The 23,456-nt window shown below is 35.7% G+C and overlaps 2 protein-coding genes across 6 annotated transcripts in view; one reads left to right on the top strand and one right to left on the bottom strand.

Annotated features, from left to right (window-relative positions):
• The window catches only part of LOC133542399 (homeobox-containing protein 1-like), a 58,651-nt gene extending 43,376 nt beyond the window's left edge, over nucleotides 1–15,275 (top strand). The window contains exons 8-11 of one of the 4 annotated variants that reach the window (XR_009804149.1): nucleotides 4,794–4,888; nucleotides 5,107–5,190; nucleotides 6,513–9,911; nucleotides 9,963–15,275. Coding sequence is in view for 3 of the 4 variants with exons in the window: in XM_061886469.1 (XP_061742453.1) it covers nucleotides 4,794–4,888; nucleotides 5,107–5,190; nucleotides 6,513–6,656 (323 nt within the window). In the remaining variant the exon portion in view is untranslated. The other 3 variants (XM_061886470.1, XM_061886469.1, XM_061886471.1) reach the window with 3 other exon arrangements.
• A 2,768-nt stretch (nucleotides 15,276–18,043) lies between these two features.
• LOC133542292 (kinesin-like protein KIF13B) overlaps nucleotides 18,044–23,456 on the bottom strand; it is a 116,492-nt gene continuing 111,079 nt past the window's right edge. For both annotated transcript variants that reach the window (XM_061886283.1, XM_061886284.1), the window contains exon 41: nucleotides 18,044–20,946. In XM_061886283.1, coding sequence (XP_061742267.1) covers nucleotides 20,672–20,946 — 275 coding nt within the window. In that variant the 3' untranslated portion in view covers nucleotides 18,044–20,671. The remainder of the gene's footprint in view (nucleotides 20,947–23,456) is intronic.

The raw sequence follows: 23,456 nt of genomic DNA, 5'->3' as shown, positions 1-23,456 counted from the left end.
CTGTTATCAACGCAAAGTTCAAAAGCCAGCATCTGTGATGGTATGGGGGTGCATTAGTGCCCAAGGCATGGGTAACTTACACATCTGTGAAGGCACCATTAATGCTGAAGGGTACATACAGGTTTTGGAACAACATATGCTGCCTTTTAAGCGACGTCTTTTTCATGGACTCCACTGCTTATTTCAGCAAGACAATGCCAAGCCACATTCAGCACGTGTTACAACAGCCTGGCTTCGTAAAAAAAGAGTGCAGGTACTTTCCTGGCCCGCCTACAGTCCAGACCTGTCTCCCATCGAAAATGTGTGGCGCATTATGAAGCGTAAAATACGACAGCGGAAACCCCGGCGGTTGAACGACTGAAGCTCTACATAAAACAAGAATGGGAAAGAATTCCACTTTCAAAGCTTCCACAATTAGTTTCCTCAGTTCCCAAACGTTTATTGTGTGTTGTTAAAAATAAAGGTGATGTAACACGGTGGTGAACATGCCCTTTCCCAACTACTTTGGCACGTGTTGCAGCCATAAAATTCAAAGTTAATTATTATTTGCAAAAAAAAAAAAAAGTTTATGAGTTCAAATATGTTGTCTTTGTAGCATATTCAACTGAATATGGGTTGAAAAGGATTTGCAAATCACTGTATTCCGTTTATATTTACATCTAACACAATTTCCCAAGTCACATGGAAACGGGGTTTGTAATAAAATATTTAACGTGTTATTTAGCCAGGTGTGGCCACAGTGTGCCTGTCTGATTTTGATTGCTTGTGCTCCTCTGAATGCTCAAGGAGTTTTTGCGTTTGCTCACACACATGAAATATTAGAAGGAAGATTGCGTATGACCAATAGTCGCATTAGAGAGAGCAATGGACACTGGGACTTCACATGTGGTGTGAAAAAAACAAAACAACTATTTGAGAAATCAGACTAATTTAGTGCATGGAAACGTAGTCATTGTTTCACCTGTGCGCGTGTAGATCTGGTACACCTCCAGGACCACCACACCCACAGCAGTGTAATAATAGTGCACCCTCACAAGCACATGTTTGATACTTTAGACTTCGACGTAGACAAACTTTAATGATCCACAAGGGAAATTGTTCCACACAGTAGCTCAGTTACAAAGGATGGAAAGTATAATGCAGGTATTAAGTAGACTACAAATGTACCGTAGTAGCAATATAAAGTATAACATATATATAATATTTACAATTTATATATACGGTATATGATATATACTAATATATTTTTATAAACTATATACAATATATAATAATATTAATGTATTATACTAATACAATATATTACAATTATTTAGTACATGTAACAGCTGCAGCATAAAATAGAGAGTAGATCCAGCGGAAAATAGAGAAAGCGGTCAGGTATAATGTGCGTCTTACAAATATTAAACACATCTGAAATGCGAGGGATGGAACAGATTATGAAAACAATAGAACTTGTTTGACCCGACACGTTTCAAAGTGCATGCGTCGTTCTGATCATAAAGTTTCTTTGTGTTACTAATCCGTTTGGAGAATACGCTCCTATAAGGCCGAAAGGAATCACATATTTTTGGCGAAAAAAAAACGGAATCTTGTATTAATCAAGGAGCGTCTGGGAAATTGTCATAACGTGAGTGAAATGTTGTCATTTTGATGATAAGGACATGTTTACGTGGTGCCGCCATGCAGCCCTCCGAGCTTCCCTGCCTGCTTCCAGGACTCAGCCAGACCTCAAAGTGACCGCCTCACACACACACAAGTGTGACAAAAAACTACCAAACCTATCTCTTACTCCAAAGAGTTGAACGGTTCTTAAGTGTCATCTATGTTTTTAATCAGTTCATGGCGACTTGTCGAGAGAAAAACAAGGTCGTAGCATGTGAAACATTGTCGTTGCTAATTTATTCACTTAACAGCTTCTAATACTATAGTTATTATAATAACTTATGCATCCTTTCTTTTACTTTAAAACTTTTACTTGAGGCAGCTATTATTCCGTTATGTCACAATAATAATTATTATGCTATGACTTGAAATACTGGGAACAATTGTCAGATAAAGATTAAAATCAGGGGTCTCAAACTCAATTCACCTGGGGGCCACTGGATGCAGAGTCTGGGTGAGGCTGGGCCGCAAAAAAGATTTCTTAAAACATTTTTTGTATACTCCTCAGCGTGTCTAGTTGTATAAAGACGTTTCAAATTGTATTCCTTGTGCACCGCAACTTTCTCCATGCAAATAAGACACGTCGGGGTACCTCTGTGCTCAACAAAGAAATATTGCATCTCCCACTTTTCCTGGAATTATCTTTGCTCATCACGAACATTTCTCTTCACTGCAGGCTTTGAAAAATACATGTTTGGGGTTGTGTAATATATTTGTATTTAGCCGACACACGGAGAATAATGTTATTTCTGCAATGTGTGTGTTTCCGCTTTTCCTCCTTACAGCAACACGGCGGTCGGCGGATAAAAGTACCGGAATAGCGAGCGCAAAAAAGTGACGGCTCCCGGAGTTTTATCCGGCATCATTTAGAAATATATTTAGTGTTCATCGTGTGAAATAATGCAAATTAAACAATAATAAATAAAAAGAATTACGGTTTGAATTAGTCTAGGTCAGGGGTCACCAACGCGGTGCCCGCGGGCACCAGGTAGCCTGTAAGGACTAGATGAGTAACCCGCTGGCCTGTTCTAAAAATAGCTCAAATAGCAGCACTTACCAGTGAGGTGCCTCAATTTTTTATTATTTTTTAAATTTACTAAAAAAGCTGGTCTCGCTTTGCTTGACATTTTTAATTCTAAGAGAGACAAAACTCAAATAGAATTTGAAAATCCAAGAAAATATTTTGAATACTTGGTCCTCACTTGTTTAAATAAATTCATATATTTTTTTACTTTGCTCCTTATAACTTTCAGAAAGACGATTTTAGAGAAAAAATACAACCTTAAAAATGATTTTATGATTTTTAAACACATATACCTTTTTACCTTTAAAATTCCTTCCTCTTCTTTCCTGACAATTTAAATCAATGTTCAAGTAAATGTATTTTTCTTATTGTAAAGAATAAATACATTTTAATTTAATTCTTCATTTTAGCTTCTGTTTTTTCGACAAAGAATATTTGTGAAATATTTATTAAAACTTATGATTAAAATTACAAAAAAATATTTTGGCAAATCTAGAAAATCTGTAGATTAAAATTTAGATCTTATTTCAAAGTCTTTTGAATTTCTTTTAAAATTTTTGTTCTGAAAAATCTAGAAAAAATAATGATATGTCATTGTTAGAAATATAGCTTGGTCCAATTTGTTATATATTCTAACAAAGTGCAGATTGAATTTTAACCTATTTAAAACATGTCATCAAAAACATATATTTATTGTGAGAAATCCTTAAGATGATCACTGTTTCCACAAAGATAAATATCATTAATTATTAATAATAACAGAGTTAATGGTAAATTGAGCAAATTAGCTATTTCTGCATATTTATCTAAGTGTGTATCAAACTGGTAGCCCTTCGCATTAAGGAGTACCCAAGAAGTAGCTCTTGGTTTCAAAAAGATTGGTGACCCCTGGTCTAGGTTATCGGGGACTGTTATTACTGACGGACAGGTGTCGTAAGAAAACCCTCGTCTCCATGGCAACGTCTCTGTCGCTTTCACTCATTTGCCGCTTTTCCACTAATGCAGGGGTAGGCAACCCCGAACGTTAAAAGAGCCATTTTGGACCCAAATAACACAACGCCGTCAAGCGCCATACATAGAAAACTCACGGGCCGCACTAACATTAAACTTTCATATTAAGGTTGGGGCCGCAAAATAACGTCTCGCGGGCCGCTGTCTGAGACCCCTGATTTGTATCTATATACATATTGATATTTTTAGGTTGAATTTTATAAGTCACTTTGGTTAAAACCACAACTGATAGATAATGTTGACTTATTGGGATATGAGATATTTGGGGGGGAAACAAAAAGAACAAGAAAGTACACCAAACTAAACAAAACCTTAACATGATCGGAATCGTGGATTTTGTGGTTGGTTCCATGGCACTCAGCATCAAGGGTTGGAATTGGGGGTTAAATCACCAAAAAATATTCCCGGGCGCGGCCACCGCTGCTGCTCACTGCTGCCCTCACCTCCCAGGGCGTGATCAAAGGTGATGGGTCAAATGCAGAGAATAATTTCGCCACACTTAGTACTTTAACGTTTAATAGTAACAGGCACACATTATATAACTTACACAGGGCTTCTGCGGCTCTTTAACAAGCATTACAAGTCATCAGATGGATTTGAAGACAATAAAAAACATTAAATAAAATGTCCATTAAATAAGTCCGACACTTGTAAGGTTAATGGTCAATAAGTCAAAGAATTGAATGATAAATGAAAATTAACTTGATAAATTGCTATGTCTGTGTGTGTTTCTTTTCTTGGTGTATGGCTTTCAAAATGATTAATTTGGCCACAATTATGGTAAACTTTTCAAATATTCAACACCGTCCTTGACAAATGCTTACAATTTTGTCGACACAGATGACTGTACGTTTTTGACTAGACAACTATTCTGCAGTAGGATGTGGACACAACATTGATTTTAAGTTGCATTAAAAAGCATTTCATTGGATTTGCCAACACCTGCAGAAACCTTGTTACAAAACATGAAGTTACACAACATCTCGTCTTTCCACAGCATCATCTTGCTAGAAGAGGCAGAGATGTAGTGTATTAGTGTACTAGTGTCTGCAATGATGATAATAAAGCTTACAATGTGTCCTTTTCCCCCAAGAAGCCACAATCCTGGAGAGTCACGGGATAGACGTGCAGAGTCCTGGCGGACATTCCAACAGCGACGATATTGACGGGAACGATTTCAGCGAACAGGTAAGAGTAAAATCTGGAGCTTCTTGCCATTGTCATATTTTCATATTTGTGGTCACACTACATCTCAGTCTAATATAGATGATCAAAATGCTGAAGAAGAACTGTTTTATCACTGCAGGCTGTATTCCGCTATTAGTAATAGGAGATGATGGTAGTAATCATCTAAATTGCGTGAATTTAACTTACTGTATCATATTTAATGATATTTTCTCCTGAAGGCGTGTGATCTGCCATATTTTGACAAGAGACCTCTCAGCCGACCGTTTGGCCTTTACCGCCTGGAGCCCACCTCACCGACACAGGTACTTGCTCATTTAGTTGTGAAAGACATGCTTGGATCGCAGCTGCTGTACAAAATGTAAAATGTCTTTTTGTCCATGTGAGTTGTGCTTGTTAAGGTCATAGGGCTGTAACGGTGTCAAAATCTTACAGTACGATATTATTGCGGTATATGCAGTGATGTTGCCAGGTGCGCGTCCTGCATCTGAAGGGACGCACTAAACCGGAGGTGTCCAAACTACGACCCGTCGACGTCTTCCAATTGGCCCGCGAAACGTCAAGAGTTTAGTAAGGAATCTTGCCCACAGAAAATTAGCATTTATTTTAAAAGTCTAACATTTTTAAGCTGCTATTTTGTCGCCATCCAGTGGGCATTATGAGTTTTTTCCCGGTCTTTTACCTTTTATTATGCTCTGAACGGAACAATGCATATCATTTATCTATATGACCCAATACAAACAACCTTCCCTAGTCATGGTGCAAAAAAATACATCCAACCAACACAAAATGTCAACAGACCTGGTCACTGAACTTTGTGGATATTATAAACTAGCCTGGCATCGCTGACATCATTTTAACAATTGAAAATACAAACTTCAGGATAAATAAACACACTTTCCACTGTTATGTTTTTTTTTGTGAGTTAATACAGTAGCTAAATACACTCAAAGATTCTCAGTGATCGACTCAGTTCAGTTGATTTAGTCGATTTTCAGATGAGAAGATTTTGGTGACAATTCATTTGATTGTACTGATTTGTTCATTTGTTAAAATCAGCTCTTTTATAGAATGTTTTCAAATATTCTACTTTGAAATATTTTTGAGGAAAAGATTGCCTGTTTAGTGTTTTTAGGGTTTTCACACAAAAATGCATAAAACATTAAAAAAAAATTACTTTATCGATAGATAGACCTGAAGTTGATCTAGAGACTTAAGCGTTACATATAAAAAAATAACCTTGGATTTCTTCACTAAGACCCTTACGTGTCCCTTGGACCAAACTTGAGGGGAGTCTAAAGGTAACAAAATATAAATTATAGATTGGATTGGTTTTGAAAATGAAAAATGTCCACGATTAGATTTTTCAGTGGAAAGATTTTGAACCCCCTTTTATCTTAAACGTTCCTAATTTGATTCACGCCACATTAATATTGAACTTTCACGGCTTAATTTATTGCCTTTTTTAATAACCAGTGTAGTCAAACAGCAGGAAACACATCTTCAAATTTCTGCAAACATTTAGAACACAACCCGTAGGGGGAGCTACAGAGTTCTGCGAGGGGAAAACATGCTTTTATTTTGAAAATACAGCGCCTCAAGTGGTGACGTACGTCCTTCCCTCCAGGAGGACAGCGCCGCCCACAGCGAGCACCAGGACCCCATCTCCTTGGCTGTGGAGATGGCCGCAGTCAACCACACCATCCTGGCACTGTCCAGAACCGGAGGAGTCCCTGGCGACATCAAGACCGAGGCTCTGGAGGACGATTGAGCCGTGCAGAAAAGTTGTAAGGGAGGAAGATTTCAAGAAATAATGTGAAAGTCCACACTAACCTGATATCTAATCAAACCACTAAAGACAAAGTCTTTAAAATATGTGGAGGGAAGAGAAGAGCAAAAATCTGCGGTTCTAGTCCTCGTTCTAGTCCTTTACTCTTCCTCACCCGCACCCCTCCTTTACCTCCAAAGCCTGGTCGTCTGAGCCGGTTCTCTCTCAGTCTAACTCAGCGTCAACCTCAAAAGAAAAGGTGTACTGTATATAATATATTTGGAACTACACGCGTGCTACCTAGCTACGGTCGGTAAGGTTGTACTTGTGCCTCATCCTTCACCTCAAGCGTGACGACCCACCTGAGAAGTCCAAAAAAATATTATCTACTACCTGGTCCTTGTTTGAGCCCACTGCAGATAGTTCCGGTTAAATACGCCTTACTGCAGGAGTGTCCAAACTATGGCTCGCAGGCCAAGTGAATTTTATCAAGTCTCGGGGTGTGCCAGGTTAATTTTAAATATCAGATAATGGTAAATCTGTTATACTTGTATAGCACTTTTCTACCTTTTTTTTTAAGGAACTCAAACACTATTTTCACATTCACCCATTCACCCACTGATGGTGGGAGCTGCCATGCAAGGCGCTAACCAGGACCCATCAGGTGAAGTGTCTTGTAGTGTGGAAGGTGGGGATTGAACCAGGAACCCTCAGGTTGTTGGCAAAGCCACTCTTCCAAATTCGCCACACCGTCGCCCCCCCATTTGCAAATTTTCATGTTGCCAATGTGAGTAAATCAGGTAAATCACCATGAATCGCAGTTTAAAGTATGGACAGCACAGCATCAACCTTTATGACCCAATCCAGACAACAATGTCATGGTGACATTTTTTTTTTTTTTTAAATGCAACCAACTCAAAAAGTCAACACAACATACTCACATGTTACAATCCCTGCCCACTAAACTTTGTGGATATTAAAAAAAATGTCTAAACAGAAATTCAAAATGACACCCATTTAAAACCATTACAAAGCATGATGGGAAAAATGCAAAACATACTCTCCACGCTTATCCATGTTTGCCGTATTTTAGCTGCTTGATATTTCTGATTGATTACAAAACTTTAAGAAGGTCGTAAATAAGGGGTAGGAGTCCAACTTTCACATACTCTTGTCTAATAATATTGATTATTAATCATATTTACACCATATTATATCATTTATACACATATGTATAGGCGTTATATGTATTGTTGCAAGTTTCTTTAGCCCAATGCGGGGCCCCCAAGTTAAAAGGTTTGGACAGCCCTGCCTTAACGCTTCGGTCACGTGCAGGATTCTCACAGGAATGAGGCACCAATACTACCTTACCTACTGTTTGTACTCCAACTCTCATCGTGCAATTACTGGTAAGAGAAGCTTCCGGATGAATGGAACATTTAAATGGCAGGCAGTAGTGTTCGCTCCCTTTCGTACCCCATACCAACCCTCCTCGTTACACGACTAGATTTGTAAGCAATCTGTATTATTTACCTTCGTTCATTTAGTCACCGCACCCGGCAGCACCTTGCAACAGTTCAACTTGAAGGAGGGGAAAAAAAGCAATTTTAGTTCCGGTGTACAATAACATACTGCACACGTAATGTGAATAAAGTGCAATGGCAGCAAAAAAACAAAACATACAGGAAAACGTATATTATTCATAACCCTTATGTGAGACAAGAACACATCTCTTTTTTTAAAAAGTAAAAAAAAACAACCAGCAAAGTGTTATAAACATGTTATAGGTATATATGTCATTTAGTAACATTCATCAAAACATGTAATATTTACATGCTTGGATCATCCAAAGCACTACATAGCATAGCAGCATTTGCTACTTCCTACTAATCATGGCAGACTTGATGAGAGACAACAAAGACTACTTTGGGACACATGGTGATCCAGAAACATATATTTTTGAGCCTGAATATAAGGAGGATGACCTACAAGTTTTAGAAGCTCCAGCAGCTTTAGTCAAGCACTAAGCATTGTTGCCAAGTGCTGAACAAGAACGTGATAAAAGAATCACTTACTCTACAATGTCTGCTCCCACTGGGATAAAGACAGATGGGATGTTTATATCTTTCAGCACTTGCGTTCCCTGTTTAGATGAGGACTTTGACTTAATCCCCACTCCACTGGTGAAAAAATGCTGCGAGCAAAATGCGTGGAATTTTCGATGTTGACCGACTAATTCTGCCTGATTATTCATCCAGCGTTAACTTTGGCAAGCTGACAGGCGATGAAACCGGTGGTCGTATGAGCAGTGTGAGCAAGACAATGTGTCCCTACGCCAGAAAAGTAGTTCCTCAATGTTAGCCCCTGCAATAACAATTTAGCTATAGCTTGGTTAATATGCATGTCACGTAATGTACTGTAAATAAAATATAAGTGTTTATAGGCCAGATAATTAATCACATGACCTGCATTGTCAGCTGCCTCTTGCTAGCAGTCGTTTTACTATTCAGAAGGCGCTAAAATAGAAACATATGTTCTTGTCTCACATAAAGATGGTGAATGATAGACACTTTCCAAAGAAGTGTAGTTTTACTTGAATTATAAGTTGGCGTACAAAAGTACCTTGAAGCACAGTTGCAGGTGTGTTCCTGCATGGACGATGATGTCACTAATGGAATCTTCTGTGAAGGTGCACACATTCAACTTCTTCTTTAAACTCTTGAAGAGAGGATCATTGTTGTTCTCACTTTGACAGAAAAAAAAGTTGTCTTTGGGAACTTGATAGTGGGCAAACATGGTGTGTCAAGGTGGTAGGTCAGAATCCTGGTCAGTGAAGCATCCATTGACGGTCAATTGTCTTGCCCAAGGACACTTCAGCAGTGACGGGTGGTCAGGAGGCGGGATTAGAACCGGTAGCTTGCCAGTTATTGGACAAGCACTCTACCTTCTGTCCCTTTGAGACACTGCTGTTAAAGTAGCATAGTTGGCTTGGTTGTCGTGGTAACAATGCTAATTAACATAGTTGTTATGGTATCAATGTTGGTTGACATGGTTGTCATGGTAATGATGATAATTAACATAGTTGTTATGGTATCAATGTTGGTTGACATGGTTGCCATAGTAACGATGCTAATGAACATAGTTGTCATGGTATCCATGTTAGTTGACATGGTTATGGCAATGATGCTAGTTGGCATGGTTGTCATGGTAACGATGCTAGATGACATTGTAACGATGTTAACTTACACAGTTGTCAAGGTATTGATGCTAGATGACATTGTAACGATGTTAACTTACACAGTTGTCAAGGTATTGATGCTAGATGACATTGTAACGATGCTAACTAAAGCTAATTAACATATTTGTCTTTGTAACAATGCTAGATGACATGTAAAAAAGCAAAATAACACAGTTGTCATGGTAACGATACTAGATGACATGGTAACGATGCTAATTAACCTAGTTGTTCTGGCAACGATGCCAGTTGACATTGTTGTCATGTTCGCGATGCTAATTAACATAGTTGCATTGTACTGATGCTAATTGACATAGTTATGGTAACAATGCTAGTTGATATGGTTGTCATGGTAACAACGCTAGTTGACATGGTAATCCTGCTAGTTGTCATGGTAACAATGCTAGTTGACATGGTTGTCATGGTATTCATGCTAGTTGACATGGTTGTCATGGTAACGATGCTGATTAACATAATTGTTGTGGTATCAATGCTAGACGACATAGTTGTCATGGTAATGATGCTAATTAACACTGTTATGGGATTGATGCAAGTTGACGTAGTTGTCATGGTAACAATGATAATTTATATAGTTGTCATGGTGTTGATGCTAATTGTCATTGTTGTCATGGTAACAATTCAAATTAACATATTTGTCATGGTATTGATGCTAATTGAGATAGTTGTCATGGTAACAATGCTAATTAACGTAGTTGTCATGGCATTGATGCTAATCGACAGTTACATGTTAACAATGCTAATTGACATAGTTGTCATGGTAACAATGCTACTTGACATAGTTGTTATGGTATTGATGCTAATTGACATAGTTGTCATGGTAACAATGCTAATTTTTATAGTTGTCATGGTAATGATGCTAATTGACATAGTTGTCATGGTAACAATGCTAATTAACGTAGTTGTTTTGGTATTGATGCTAATTGACATAGTTGTCATGGTAACAATGCTAATTAACATATTTTTCATGGTATTGATGCTAATTGACATAGTTGTCATGGAAACAATGCTAATTATTATATTTGTCATGGTATTGATGCTAATTGACATAGTTGTTATGGTATTGGTGCAAATTGACATAGTTGTCATAGTAACAATGTTAATTAACATATTTGTCATGGTATTGATGCTAATTGACATAGTTGTCATGGTAATCATGCAAATTAACATAGTTATGGTAATGTTGCTAGAGGACATGGTTGTCATGGTAACAATGCTAATTAAAACTGTTATGTATTGATGGTAGTTGGCATAGTTGTCATGGTAACAAAGCTAATTAACATAGCTGTCATGGTATTGATGCTAATTAACATAGCTGTCATGGTATTGATGCTAATTAACATAGTTGTCATGGTAACCATGCTAATTAACATAGGTGTCATGGTAACAATGTTAATTAACATAGTTGTCATGCTATTGATGCTAATTGACACAGTTGTCATGGTAACCATGCTAATTAACGTATGTGTCATGGTAACAATGCTAATTAACATAGTTGTCATGGTATTGATGTTAATTGACATTGTTGTCATGGCAACAATGCTAATTACCAAAGTTGTCATGGTATTGATGCTAATTGACAGTTGTCATGGTAACAATGCAAATTAACAAAGTTGTCATGGTATTGATGCTAATTGACAGTTGTCATGGCAACCATGCTAATTAACAGAGTTGTCATGGTATTGACGCTAATTGACAGTTGTCACGGTAACCATGCTAATTCACTTATTTATGGTGACGATGCTAGTTGACATAATTGTCATGGTATTGATGCTAATTGACGGTTGTCATGGTAACCATGCTAATTAACTTATTTATGGTGACCTTGCTATTTGACACTGGTTGTCATGGTAATGATGCTACTTGACAGTTGTCGTGGTAACGGTGCTAATGAACATAGATGACATGGTTTTGATATTAATTGACATGGTTGTCATGGTATTGATGCTAATTGACACAGTTGTCATGATAACCATGCTAATTAACGTAGGTGTCATAGTATCAATACTAATTAACATAGTTGTGATGGTAACAATGCTAATTAACAAAGTTGTCATGGTATTGATGCTAATTGACAGTTGTCATGGTAACCATGCTAATTAACTTATTTATGGTGACGATGCTAGTTGACATGGTTGTCATGGTAACGATGCTACTTGACAGTTGTCGGGGTAACGGTGCTAATGAACATATATGACATGGTTTTGATGTTGACATGGTTGTCATGGTAACAATGCTAACTGCTTATATTAAATAATATTTCAGTGGATCTTTTATGTGCTATTTAGGATCTGATGGGAGGTTTGCTGAACTAAATCTGGCCCGACGGCGAGCATCAGATCGCAGCGTATAGTCCCCGCCCCTTTCAGGAAGTTCTCTTGCTGTGCCCTTGAATGCTGACTTTGCCCTCTATGAAATTCCAATTTAGTGACTTTGGACTGAAGAAAGCAGTTTTTATGAATCACACAAAGCACTGGGGTGGAAAACACGCTGACCAATCACTTTTTAAGTCATTTGAGGAAGTTTCTGACCCCTTTTGTCGCTCGACGTGATAGTTTTGTTGTGATGAATGACATCATGACAGCTGATGGACACTAGACCAGGGGTCACCAGGTAGCCCGTAAGGACCAGATGAGTCGCCCGCTGGCCTGTTCTAAAAATAGCTCAAATAGCAGCACTTACCAGTGAGCTGCCTCTATTTTTTAAATTTTATTTATTTACTAGCAAGCTGGTCTCGCTTTGCTCGACATTTTTAATTCTAAGAGAGACAAAACTCAAATAGAATTTGAAAATCCAAGAAAATATTTCAAAGACTCGGTCTTAACTTTTTAAATAAATTCATTTTTTTTTACTTTGCTTCTTATAACTTTCAGAAAGACAATTTTAGAATAAAAAATACAACCTTAAAAATGATTTTAGGATTTTTAAACACATATACCTTTTTACCTTTTAAATTCCTTCCTCTTCTTTCCTGACAATTTAAATCAATGTTCAAGTCAATTTTTTTATTGTAAAGAATAATAAATACATTTTGATTTAATTCTTCATTTTAGCTTCTGTTTTTTCGGCGAAGAATATTTGTGAAATATTTCTTCAAACTTATTCTGGCAAATCTAGAAAATCTTTAGAATCAAATGTAAATCTTATTTCAAAGTCATTTGAATTTCTTTAAAAAAAAAAAAATTCTGGAAAATTTAGAAGAAATAATGATTTGTCTTTGTTAGAAATATAACTTGGACCGATTTGTTATATATTCTAACAAAATGCAGATTGGATTTTAACCTATTTAAAACATGTCATCAAAATTCTAAAATTAATCTTCATCAGGAAAAATTACCAATGATGTTCCATAAATTTGTTTCAAATGTTTTCAAAAAGATTCGAATTAGTTAGTTAGCTAGTTTTTCCTCTCTTTTTTTTGGTTGAATTTTGAATTTTAAAGAGTCGAAATTGAAGATGAACCATGTTACAAAATTTTATTTAAATTTTTTCCTGTTTTCTCCTCTTTTAAACCGTTCAATTAAGTGTTTTTTCCATCATTTATTCTCTGCAAAAAATCTTCCGTAAAAGGAAAAAAATGTACGACGGAATGACAGACAGAAATACCCATTTATATATATATATATATATATGTATATATATATATATATATATGTATATATATATATATATATATATATATATATATATACATATACTAAAGGTAAATTGAGCAAATTGGCTATTTCTGGCAATTTATTTAAGTGTGTATCAAACTGGTAGCCCTTGGCATTAATCAGTACCCAAGAAGTAGCTCTTGCTTTCAAAAAGGTTGGTGACCCCTGGTCTACAGACTCGTGCCCGCCTCTCATCACTATGAGCTCATACTTAAAATGCAAGTCCAGCTGAACAAATCACACGGCATTCTGGGGAAAAAGTTTCAAAACACGATCGTCGCCTATTAAGTTGACTCCTGGGATCACTAAGACATGTTACTATTAGCTTTTCATCCAACCCCCGCTAAAATACACACTGTTCAGTGCAAAGGAGATTTCAAAGTAAAAGCACGGCAGTATTAACCTGGTTTTGACCACAGCATCAAAGTAAATGCACACTTTTTTGTTTATTTGGTGCTCTTCTGCTTTCTTACAAACTCCAAAATGTTCCCCACACAAAACGAACCTTTTCACCGGTAGCGCGAGACAAATAGTTTTTTAAAGCGTTCTCAAAGTGCGAATGATTCCTTCCACTATTTGGTGCCAGTGTCTACACAGGATGGAAATCGAGAAATCCTCTTGAAGGCTAAAGTGCAAGCTGAAAGAGTGATTAGCGTTGTCATATTTTAATGAACACTCCGTGCACCTTACTCCATTTTTGAAGTGTTATTCCTCCACACGTACTCGTCACCTTACGCTAACTTGGACAATTGTCGCCGGAAAATGAAACATGTGCAAGAAAAACACCAAAAAAACCCAAACCATACGGTGCGGGTCTTTCACAATAAAAGTATTATTGAGATGTTTTGCTACAAAACGAAGCGTTTGTGTGAACAAAAAGCGTCAAAGTCCTAAAACGGTTTGGCCAGGAAAAAGTCAAATTTTATTGTACATTTTTGCCTTTTTATTGTCGTCTTCATTAACACGGGAGCAAAAAAGCTATTCCCGCTTCAAAATATTCTTTCGAAGACATATTTGGATGTGTCGAAGGATGGAAGATACAGCAAAAGATATTTGGAGAATGAGTGGAAGTGTAGTCCAGTCCGTAGTCGTGCTTCTTCCGCTCTTCCGGCTGCACCAGGATCCCCTTGTGACACGCCGCTTCATCCCTGTCTAACTCAAAAGCTACTTTACGTTCAATTTGACTGTATTGCCCATTTTGGAATTTAGTGCCTTTTTTGGACAGTAGACTGTTCTGTAATTAAGATATGTAGTATATATACATTTTTGTACAGTTTCTTTGTTCATTTTTTCACCTTGTGTTTTAGTATGGTATACACACACACACACACACACACACATAAATATATATATATAGATATATATATATATATATATCATGTACAAGAGAATAAAGCTATATCAATGAAAGCAGATCTGTCTCACATTGTGGATTCAAACACATCGACAGTAGAATTTCCCCCAAAAAAGGTGTCCACCTCACATCATCCATTCACCTTTCCCTCATTTGAACCGCGATTTCCTCAATGTCGGCAGCACTCATGCAGCCTCCGTCGTTTTTGTGTTGCCAGCAGTTCACGCGATACTGGCTTGTGTACTTTTTCTATACTGTAATACAAGCAGTACATTGACTCTAAAGTGCAGTACATTCAAGTGCAATTGTATAGTATTATGAAGATCTACGATAATAAAAAAAAAAGAATCTTACTCACATGTTAGGCGTGGGCTCGCTTTTGTGAGATACTGTGTTGTGTACGTATTTGTATGTATATCTATGTATTTATACATATACATACATACAGTATGTATACATAGGTATGTATACATACATGTTTGTATACATACATATGTATGTTTGTATACGTACGTATACATACATACGTATGTATGTGTATACGTATACAAACATACATACATACGTATGTATGTTTGTATACGTATACGTACGTATGTACGCATATGTATGTATATATATATACACATAAGTTTGTATATACATACATGTGTATTTATATATACATACATGTATATATATATACATGTATGTATGTATGTATATACAGTGGGGCAAAAAAGTATTTAGTCTGCCACCGATTGTGCAAGTTTTCCCACTTAAAATTAATATATACATGTATGTATATATACATACCTACATATGTGTGTATATATATATATATATATATATATATACACATAGACATACAAGTATGTATATATACATACACACATGTAGGTATGTATATATACATACCTACATGTATGTGTGTATAGTGTGTATATATATATATATATATATATATATATATATATATATATATGTAGGTATGTATATATGTGTATATATGTGTGTTTGTATATATATATATATATGTGTGTGTGTATATATACATGTATATATATATACATATATATACATAAATATACATATATAAATAAATACATACATAAATATACAGATATATACATATATATATACATATACATATACATATGTATGTATATGGGATCAATAAAGTACTTTCTATTCTATTTACTTATATATGTGTGTGTGTGTATATATGTATATAAATATATATATATATATGTGGAATGTTTATTTTCTACATATAACTGTGTATGTATATGTACAGTATATGTATGTGAATATATATAAATGTGTATATACTGTATGTTCACTTCAGTTTATTTTTGTAGCAATTTGAAACAAAAAAGGGCACGTCCTGTCACATTTATGTTGTCACACAGAAAGATGAATAAAATACAATAGTAAATTAAACCTTAAAAGAAATGCAGAATATATCACCTAAAATGTTAAAATGTAATAAAGAAATAAAAAAATTGTAAAACAAGAAATTAAAAACGACCAAGAGATCCTGCCGAACTGGATTTGAACAGCAGGGAGTACAAATATGTTTTTAACCTCTATTTGAATTGGCTCAGAGACTGGGAAAATCTAATAGTTGAAATATACATTTGTATATATATTTATGTACATATATGCCTGTATGTATGTATGTAAGTGTTTATATGTACAGTATACTTGTGTATATGTGTGGATATACAGGTGTATATATGGTTTTATATACATGTACAAATGTGTATATACACACGTGTATATATTTGTGAGTATATATGTGTAGACGTGCAGTATATTTGTGTTAATGTATTTTAAATATGTATATATATTTGTTTACATGTACAAAATATACATATTTAAACATATATAGTCATCGATACATATATTGTATATGTACATAGTTGTATACATACATCTATAGACATATGTACATATACACACATAGATATGTATACATACACACGTGTATATATATATATATATACTTATATACATTATATATGTATATATACACAGTTTATGTATATATACATATGTATATATGTGTATATAAATGTGTGTGTATATATACACGTGTATATGTGTATTTACATGTATATATACATATATAACATATAAATATATAACGTGTATTATATATACATATATATGTATATTGTATATGATAAAGATATATATTTATATTATATGTATAATATATGTTATACATATATATGTTACGTATATAATATATATATCCATCCATTTTCTACCGCTTATTCCCTTTGGGGTCGCGGGGGGCGCTGGCGCCTATCTCAGCTACAATCGGGCGGAAGGCAGGGTAAACACTGGACAAGTCGCTTCATCATCGAAGTGCCAACACACGTAGTCAACATTCACACACTAGTATATTATTTATGTATATATAATATGTAATATTTAATATTTATTTACATGTATATATATATATATATATGTACATATATATGTATATATATATACATACATATATCTATATATATATATAAATAAATGTTGTATATTATATATATTACATATTATATATACATAAATAATATACTAGTTTGTGAATGTTGACTGTGTGTTGGCACTTCGATGATGAAGCGACTTGTCCAGTGTGTGTGTATATATATATATATATATATATATATATGTATATATATATGTATATGTATATATATGTATACATATATATATATGTATATATATGTATACATATATATACATATATATATATTTATATATATGTATACATATATATACATATATATATGTATGTATATATATATATATATATATGTATGTATATATATATATATATATATATATGTATACATATATATATGCATATATATATATATGTATACATATATATATACATATATATATACATATATATATACGCATATATATATATATATGTGTATATATATATACATATATATATATATATATATACACATACGTGTAAATGGTTGCTGCTGCATGCTAATATCCACAGGCAGCCACTGGGTGACAGCAGAGAGCCAAGTAGGCACCAAGGTGGACAAAGTGAAGAGACATGTTCCCATCAAAGGTACTTCCTTTACACTCAGATAAACCAATCAAATTAGGTGTTGGGACATTTGGCAATAGTCTGACTTTATTGCTTAGTCATCAGAAATCAAGTTGGAACAAATCAGCAAGTTATCAAAAACAGTGACACACATATTTGAGTCCATAACCTGATTAGAAAGATTGCATCGTTTAAAAAAGTAGTTTGTAAATACAAAAACTGTCATGTCAAGGCACACACACAAAAAAGCAATATTTGAAAACCTCTTTCACAATAAAAGTATTTGTCAGCATTTCTGACTTTGCTGATGCACACACACGACAATTGCAACTTCAGCATGAGTCATCAACGCATGACTTCTGTCTACACATGTAGAACTAGTACAAGTCTGTATTAATAGTACACATACTGTTGCTGTAGAACTAGTACACATAGCTGTAGTACTTGTCCACATAGTAGTAACAGTACACATGTATAGTTTACATGGATGTAGTAATAGTTCACATTGATGCACAACTAGTCCACATAAATTTAGTGATAGTCCACATTGACTTAGTACTAGTACAGATTTAATACTAGTACATGTGGATGTAGAACTAGTTTGCATAGTTGTATGACTAGTTTACATAAATGTAGACCTGTACACAAACCTAGTTCACATAAATGTAGGACTAGTACACAGAACTAGTTCACTTCTATGTGTACTAGTCCTACATCCTATGTGAACTAGTTCTGAGTAGTACACAGAACTGGTTCAAATAGGTGTACAACTAGTACACACAAGACTAGTTCACAGATGTAGGACTAGTACACACAAGACTAGTTTACATAAATGTAGAACTAGTACACATTTACATCTATGTGAACTAGTTCACAGATGTAGGACTAGTACACACATGACTAGTTTACATAAATGTAGAACTAGTACACATTTACATATATGTGAACTAGTTCTCAGTAGTACACAACTAGTTCACAGTTGTAGGACTAGTACACACAGGATTAGTTCACAGATGTAAGACTAGTACACACAAGACTAGTTTACATAAATGTAGAAATAGTACACATTTACATCTATGTGAACTAGTTCTCAGTAGTACACAACTAGTTCACAGATGTAGGACTAATACACAGGATTAGTTCACAGATGTAGGACTAGTACACACATGACTAGTTTACATAAATGTAGAACTAGTACACATTTACATCTACGTGTACTAGTCCTACATCCTATTTGAACTAGTTCTGAGTAGTACACAGCACTAGTTCACAGATGTAGGACTAGACTAGTACACACAGGACTAGTTTACATATATGTAGTACTAGTACACATTTACATCTATGTGTACTAGTCCTACTTCCTATTTGAACTAGTTCTGAGTAGTACCCATAACTAGTTCACAGGTGTGGGACTAGACTAGTACACACAGGACTAGTTTACATAAATGTAGAACTAGTACACATTTACATCTATGTGAACTAGTACTGAGTAGTACACAGGACTAGTTCACAGATGTAGGACTAGACGGGTACACACAGGACTTGTTTACATAAATGTAAAAGTAGTACACATTTACATCTATGTGTACTAGTCCTACATCCTATGTGAACTAGTTCTGAGTAGTACACAGACCTAGTTCACAGATGTAGGACTAGACTAGTACACACAGGACTAGTTTACATGAATGTAGAACTAGTACACATTTACACCTATGTGTACTAGTCCTACATCCTATGTGAACTAGTTATGAGTAGTATACAGAACTGGTTCAAATAGTTGTACGACTAGTACACACAGGACTAGTTCACAGATGTAGGACTAGTACATACAGGACTAGTTCACATATGTAGAACTAGTACACACAGGACTAGTTTACATAAATGTAGACCTAGTACACATTTACACATATGTGAACTAGTTCTGCGTAGTACAAAGCCCTAGTTCACAGATGTAAGACTAAACTAGTGCACACAGGACTAGTTTACAGAAATGTAGAACTAGTACACATTCACATCTATGTGTACTAGTCCTACATCCTATGTGAACCAGTTCACAGGTGTAAGACTAGACCAGTACACACAGGACTAGTTTACATAAATGTAGAACTAGTACTCACAGATGTAGGACTAGACTAGTACACACAGGACTAGTTTACATAAATGTATAACTAGTACTCACAGATGTAGGACTAGACTAGTACACACAGGACTAGTTTACATAAATGTAGAACTAGTACACATTTACATCTCTGTGTACTAGTCCTACGTCCTATGTGAACTAGTTCTGAGTAGTACACAGCACTAGTTCACATAGGTGTAGGACTACGATGTACAGGACTATTTGACACAGATGTATGACTAGTACACTCAGGACTAGTTGACACAAATGTAGAACTAGTACACAGCACTAGTTCACATATATATGAATAGAACACACAGGACTAGTTCATATAGATGTAGGACTAGTACACAGAACTAATTCACATATATATAGGACTAGTACACTCAAGACTAGTTTACATATATGTAGGACTAGTACACACAGGACTAGTTCACATGTATGTAGGACTAGTACACTCAGGACTAGTTTACATAGATGTAGGACTAGTACACTCAGGACTAGTTTACATAGATAGTTGTACCTGGTAGCTGACAGGAAGTAGTTCTACTGTGTTCAATCATTGATGTTTGACTCTATCAAGACTTGTGTTCTTCGCCGCTGTTGCAAGTGGATGTAGATGTAGATGTAGATGTAGGTGTAGATGTAGACGTGGCGGCACCTTCACCTTTGGCGAGAGCGGTGAGAGTCGCCAAGTTGGAGGCGGAGCCTGATAAATTGGCACTGCGACGCTTGTGATGCTGGCGCCGGCGTTTGGCGCCACCAGGATTCAGCCGGTCCGGCCGTACGAGGACTCCGTAACCAGGGTTACAGTGGAAGTAGTGTTTGCCACTAACAGAACCGTCATTCTTTCCTGTGACAAACACAAGCGGACTATTATTGATGCTCGACCTTCTTTCGAAGACACACAAGGATCCACTTCATAAACAGGAAATGCTGGAAATACAAAAAAAAAGGTGGATGCAGCATTCACCTCACCGCATATTTGACATTTTTTATCTCCGAAAGTTATTTTATTTGTAGAAAATTCTTGGTTTTTCTCCCAGAATAAAGAAGTTGATCAAATATTATACAATGAAGCATAAAGTTTACCGTACAATGTATCAATAACAGGAAAGTATTAACAGTTACTCAACTCACTAAGCAAAGTAACCGGGGTAAAACTACATTGTAACACATGTAACAGTAACACAAATAACCCGGTAACACTACACTAACACAACCATGTAACAGTAAAACAAATAACCAGGTCACAGCACTGTAACACAGATAACCATGTAACACGACACTAACACACAACCATGTAACATGTGTAACACCAAAACAAATAACCAAGTAACACTACACTAACACACAAAAACAGGTAACCAGACTGTAACACTTAACCATGTAAAATTGCATTGTTAAACATGTAATCAATACCACAAAACCAGGTAACAGACTGCAACACAACCCCATAACACTTAAGTATAACACAACCATGTAACACTACATTGTAACACAACCCCATAACACTAAAGTATAACACAACCATGTAACACTACATTGTAACACAACCCCATAACACTAAAGTATAACACAACCATGTAACACTACATTGTAACACATGTAACCAGTAGCACTACACTGTAATACATAAAACCAGGTAACACTACACTGTAACACACATAACCATGTAACATTGCATTGTAACATATTCAACCACTAATATAAATACATAGGTAACACTAGACTGCAACACATATAACCAGGTAACACTAAACTGCAACACACGAACCAGGTAACACTAGACTGTAACACATATAGCCATGTAACACTACACTGTAACATACATCCATGTAACACTAAAGCAAATAACCAGGTAACAACACTGTAACACAGATAACCAAGTAACACAAACAACAAGGTAGCACTACCCTGTAACACACAACCGTGTAACATGTGTAAAATTAATACAAATAACCAGGTAACACTACACTAACACACCACCATGTAACACATGTAATACTAAAACAAATAACCAAGTGACACTACACTAACACAAAAACAGGTAACCAGACTGTAACGCAACCATGTAACATTGTATTGTAACACATGTAACCACTACCACAAAACCAGGTAACAATGGACTGTAACACACACAACCATGTAACACTTACACGGATAACACTACACTGTAACACGAGACAGCAACACATAACCCATAACAGTAAACTATAACACACGACCATGTAACACTGCATTGTAACACATGTAACCAGTAACACTACACTGTAATACACAAACCATGTAACATTGCATTGTAACACATTTAACCACTAACACAAATATATATGTAACACTAGACTGCAACACATATAACCAGGTAACACTAAACTGTAACACACAAAACCAGGTAACACCAGACTGTAACACACACAGCTATGTAACATTGCATTGTAACACATTTAACCCCTAACACAAATAAATAGGTAACACTAGACTGCAACACATATAACCAGGTAACACTAAACTGTAACACACAAAATCAGGTAACACCAGACTGTAACACACACAACTATGTAACATTGCATTGTAACACATTTAACCCCTAACACAAATAAATAGGTAACACTAGACTGCAACACATATAACCAACTAACTCTAAACTGCAACACACAAAACCAGGTAACACCAGACTGTAACACACATAACCATGTAACATTGCATTGTAACACTAACCCCTAACACAAATAAATATGTAACACTAGACTGCAACACATATAACCAGCTAACTCTAAACTGCAACACACAAAACCAGGTAACACCAGACTGTAACACACATAACCATGTAACACTGCATTGTAACACATCTAACCCCTAACACAAATAAATAGGTAACACTAGACTGCAACACATAACCAGGTAACACTAAACTGTAACACACAAAACCAGGCAACACCAGACTGTAACACACACAACTATGTAACATTGCATTGTAACACATTTAACCCCTAACACAAATAAATAGGTAACACTAGACTGCAACACATATAACCATGTAATAATAACAAATAACCAGGTAACACTACACTGCAACACACATAACCATGTAACACGAAAACAAATAATCAGGTAACACTACACCAGGGCTCAAATTTAACCACGATAACTGCGGCAAAAGTAGCGACCGCCCTCATAATTTCCCGTACTGCCCCAAAAAATTGACCAACATCAGCGGGAAAGAACATGCTGTGACCGCCCTTGACTTTGTACTTGTTAATGGACGAGGGATGTAACGGTATAACGATAGTTTGCGCTGAAATTCCATACGTTTAGCAACACCGTCTAATTTTTTAATTACCAAAAACCCGTACTTTATTA

The sequence above is a fragment of the Nerophis ophidion genome, linkage group LG24 (assembly GCF_033978795.1).
Source record: "Nerophis ophidion isolate RoL-2023_Sa linkage group LG24, RoL_Noph_v1.0, whole genome shotgun sequence".
NCBI lineage: Eukaryota > Metazoa > Chordata > Actinopteri > Syngnathiformes > Syngnathidae > Nerophis > Nerophis ophidion.
This window is presented reverse-complemented; position numbering and strand designations above follow the sequence as displayed.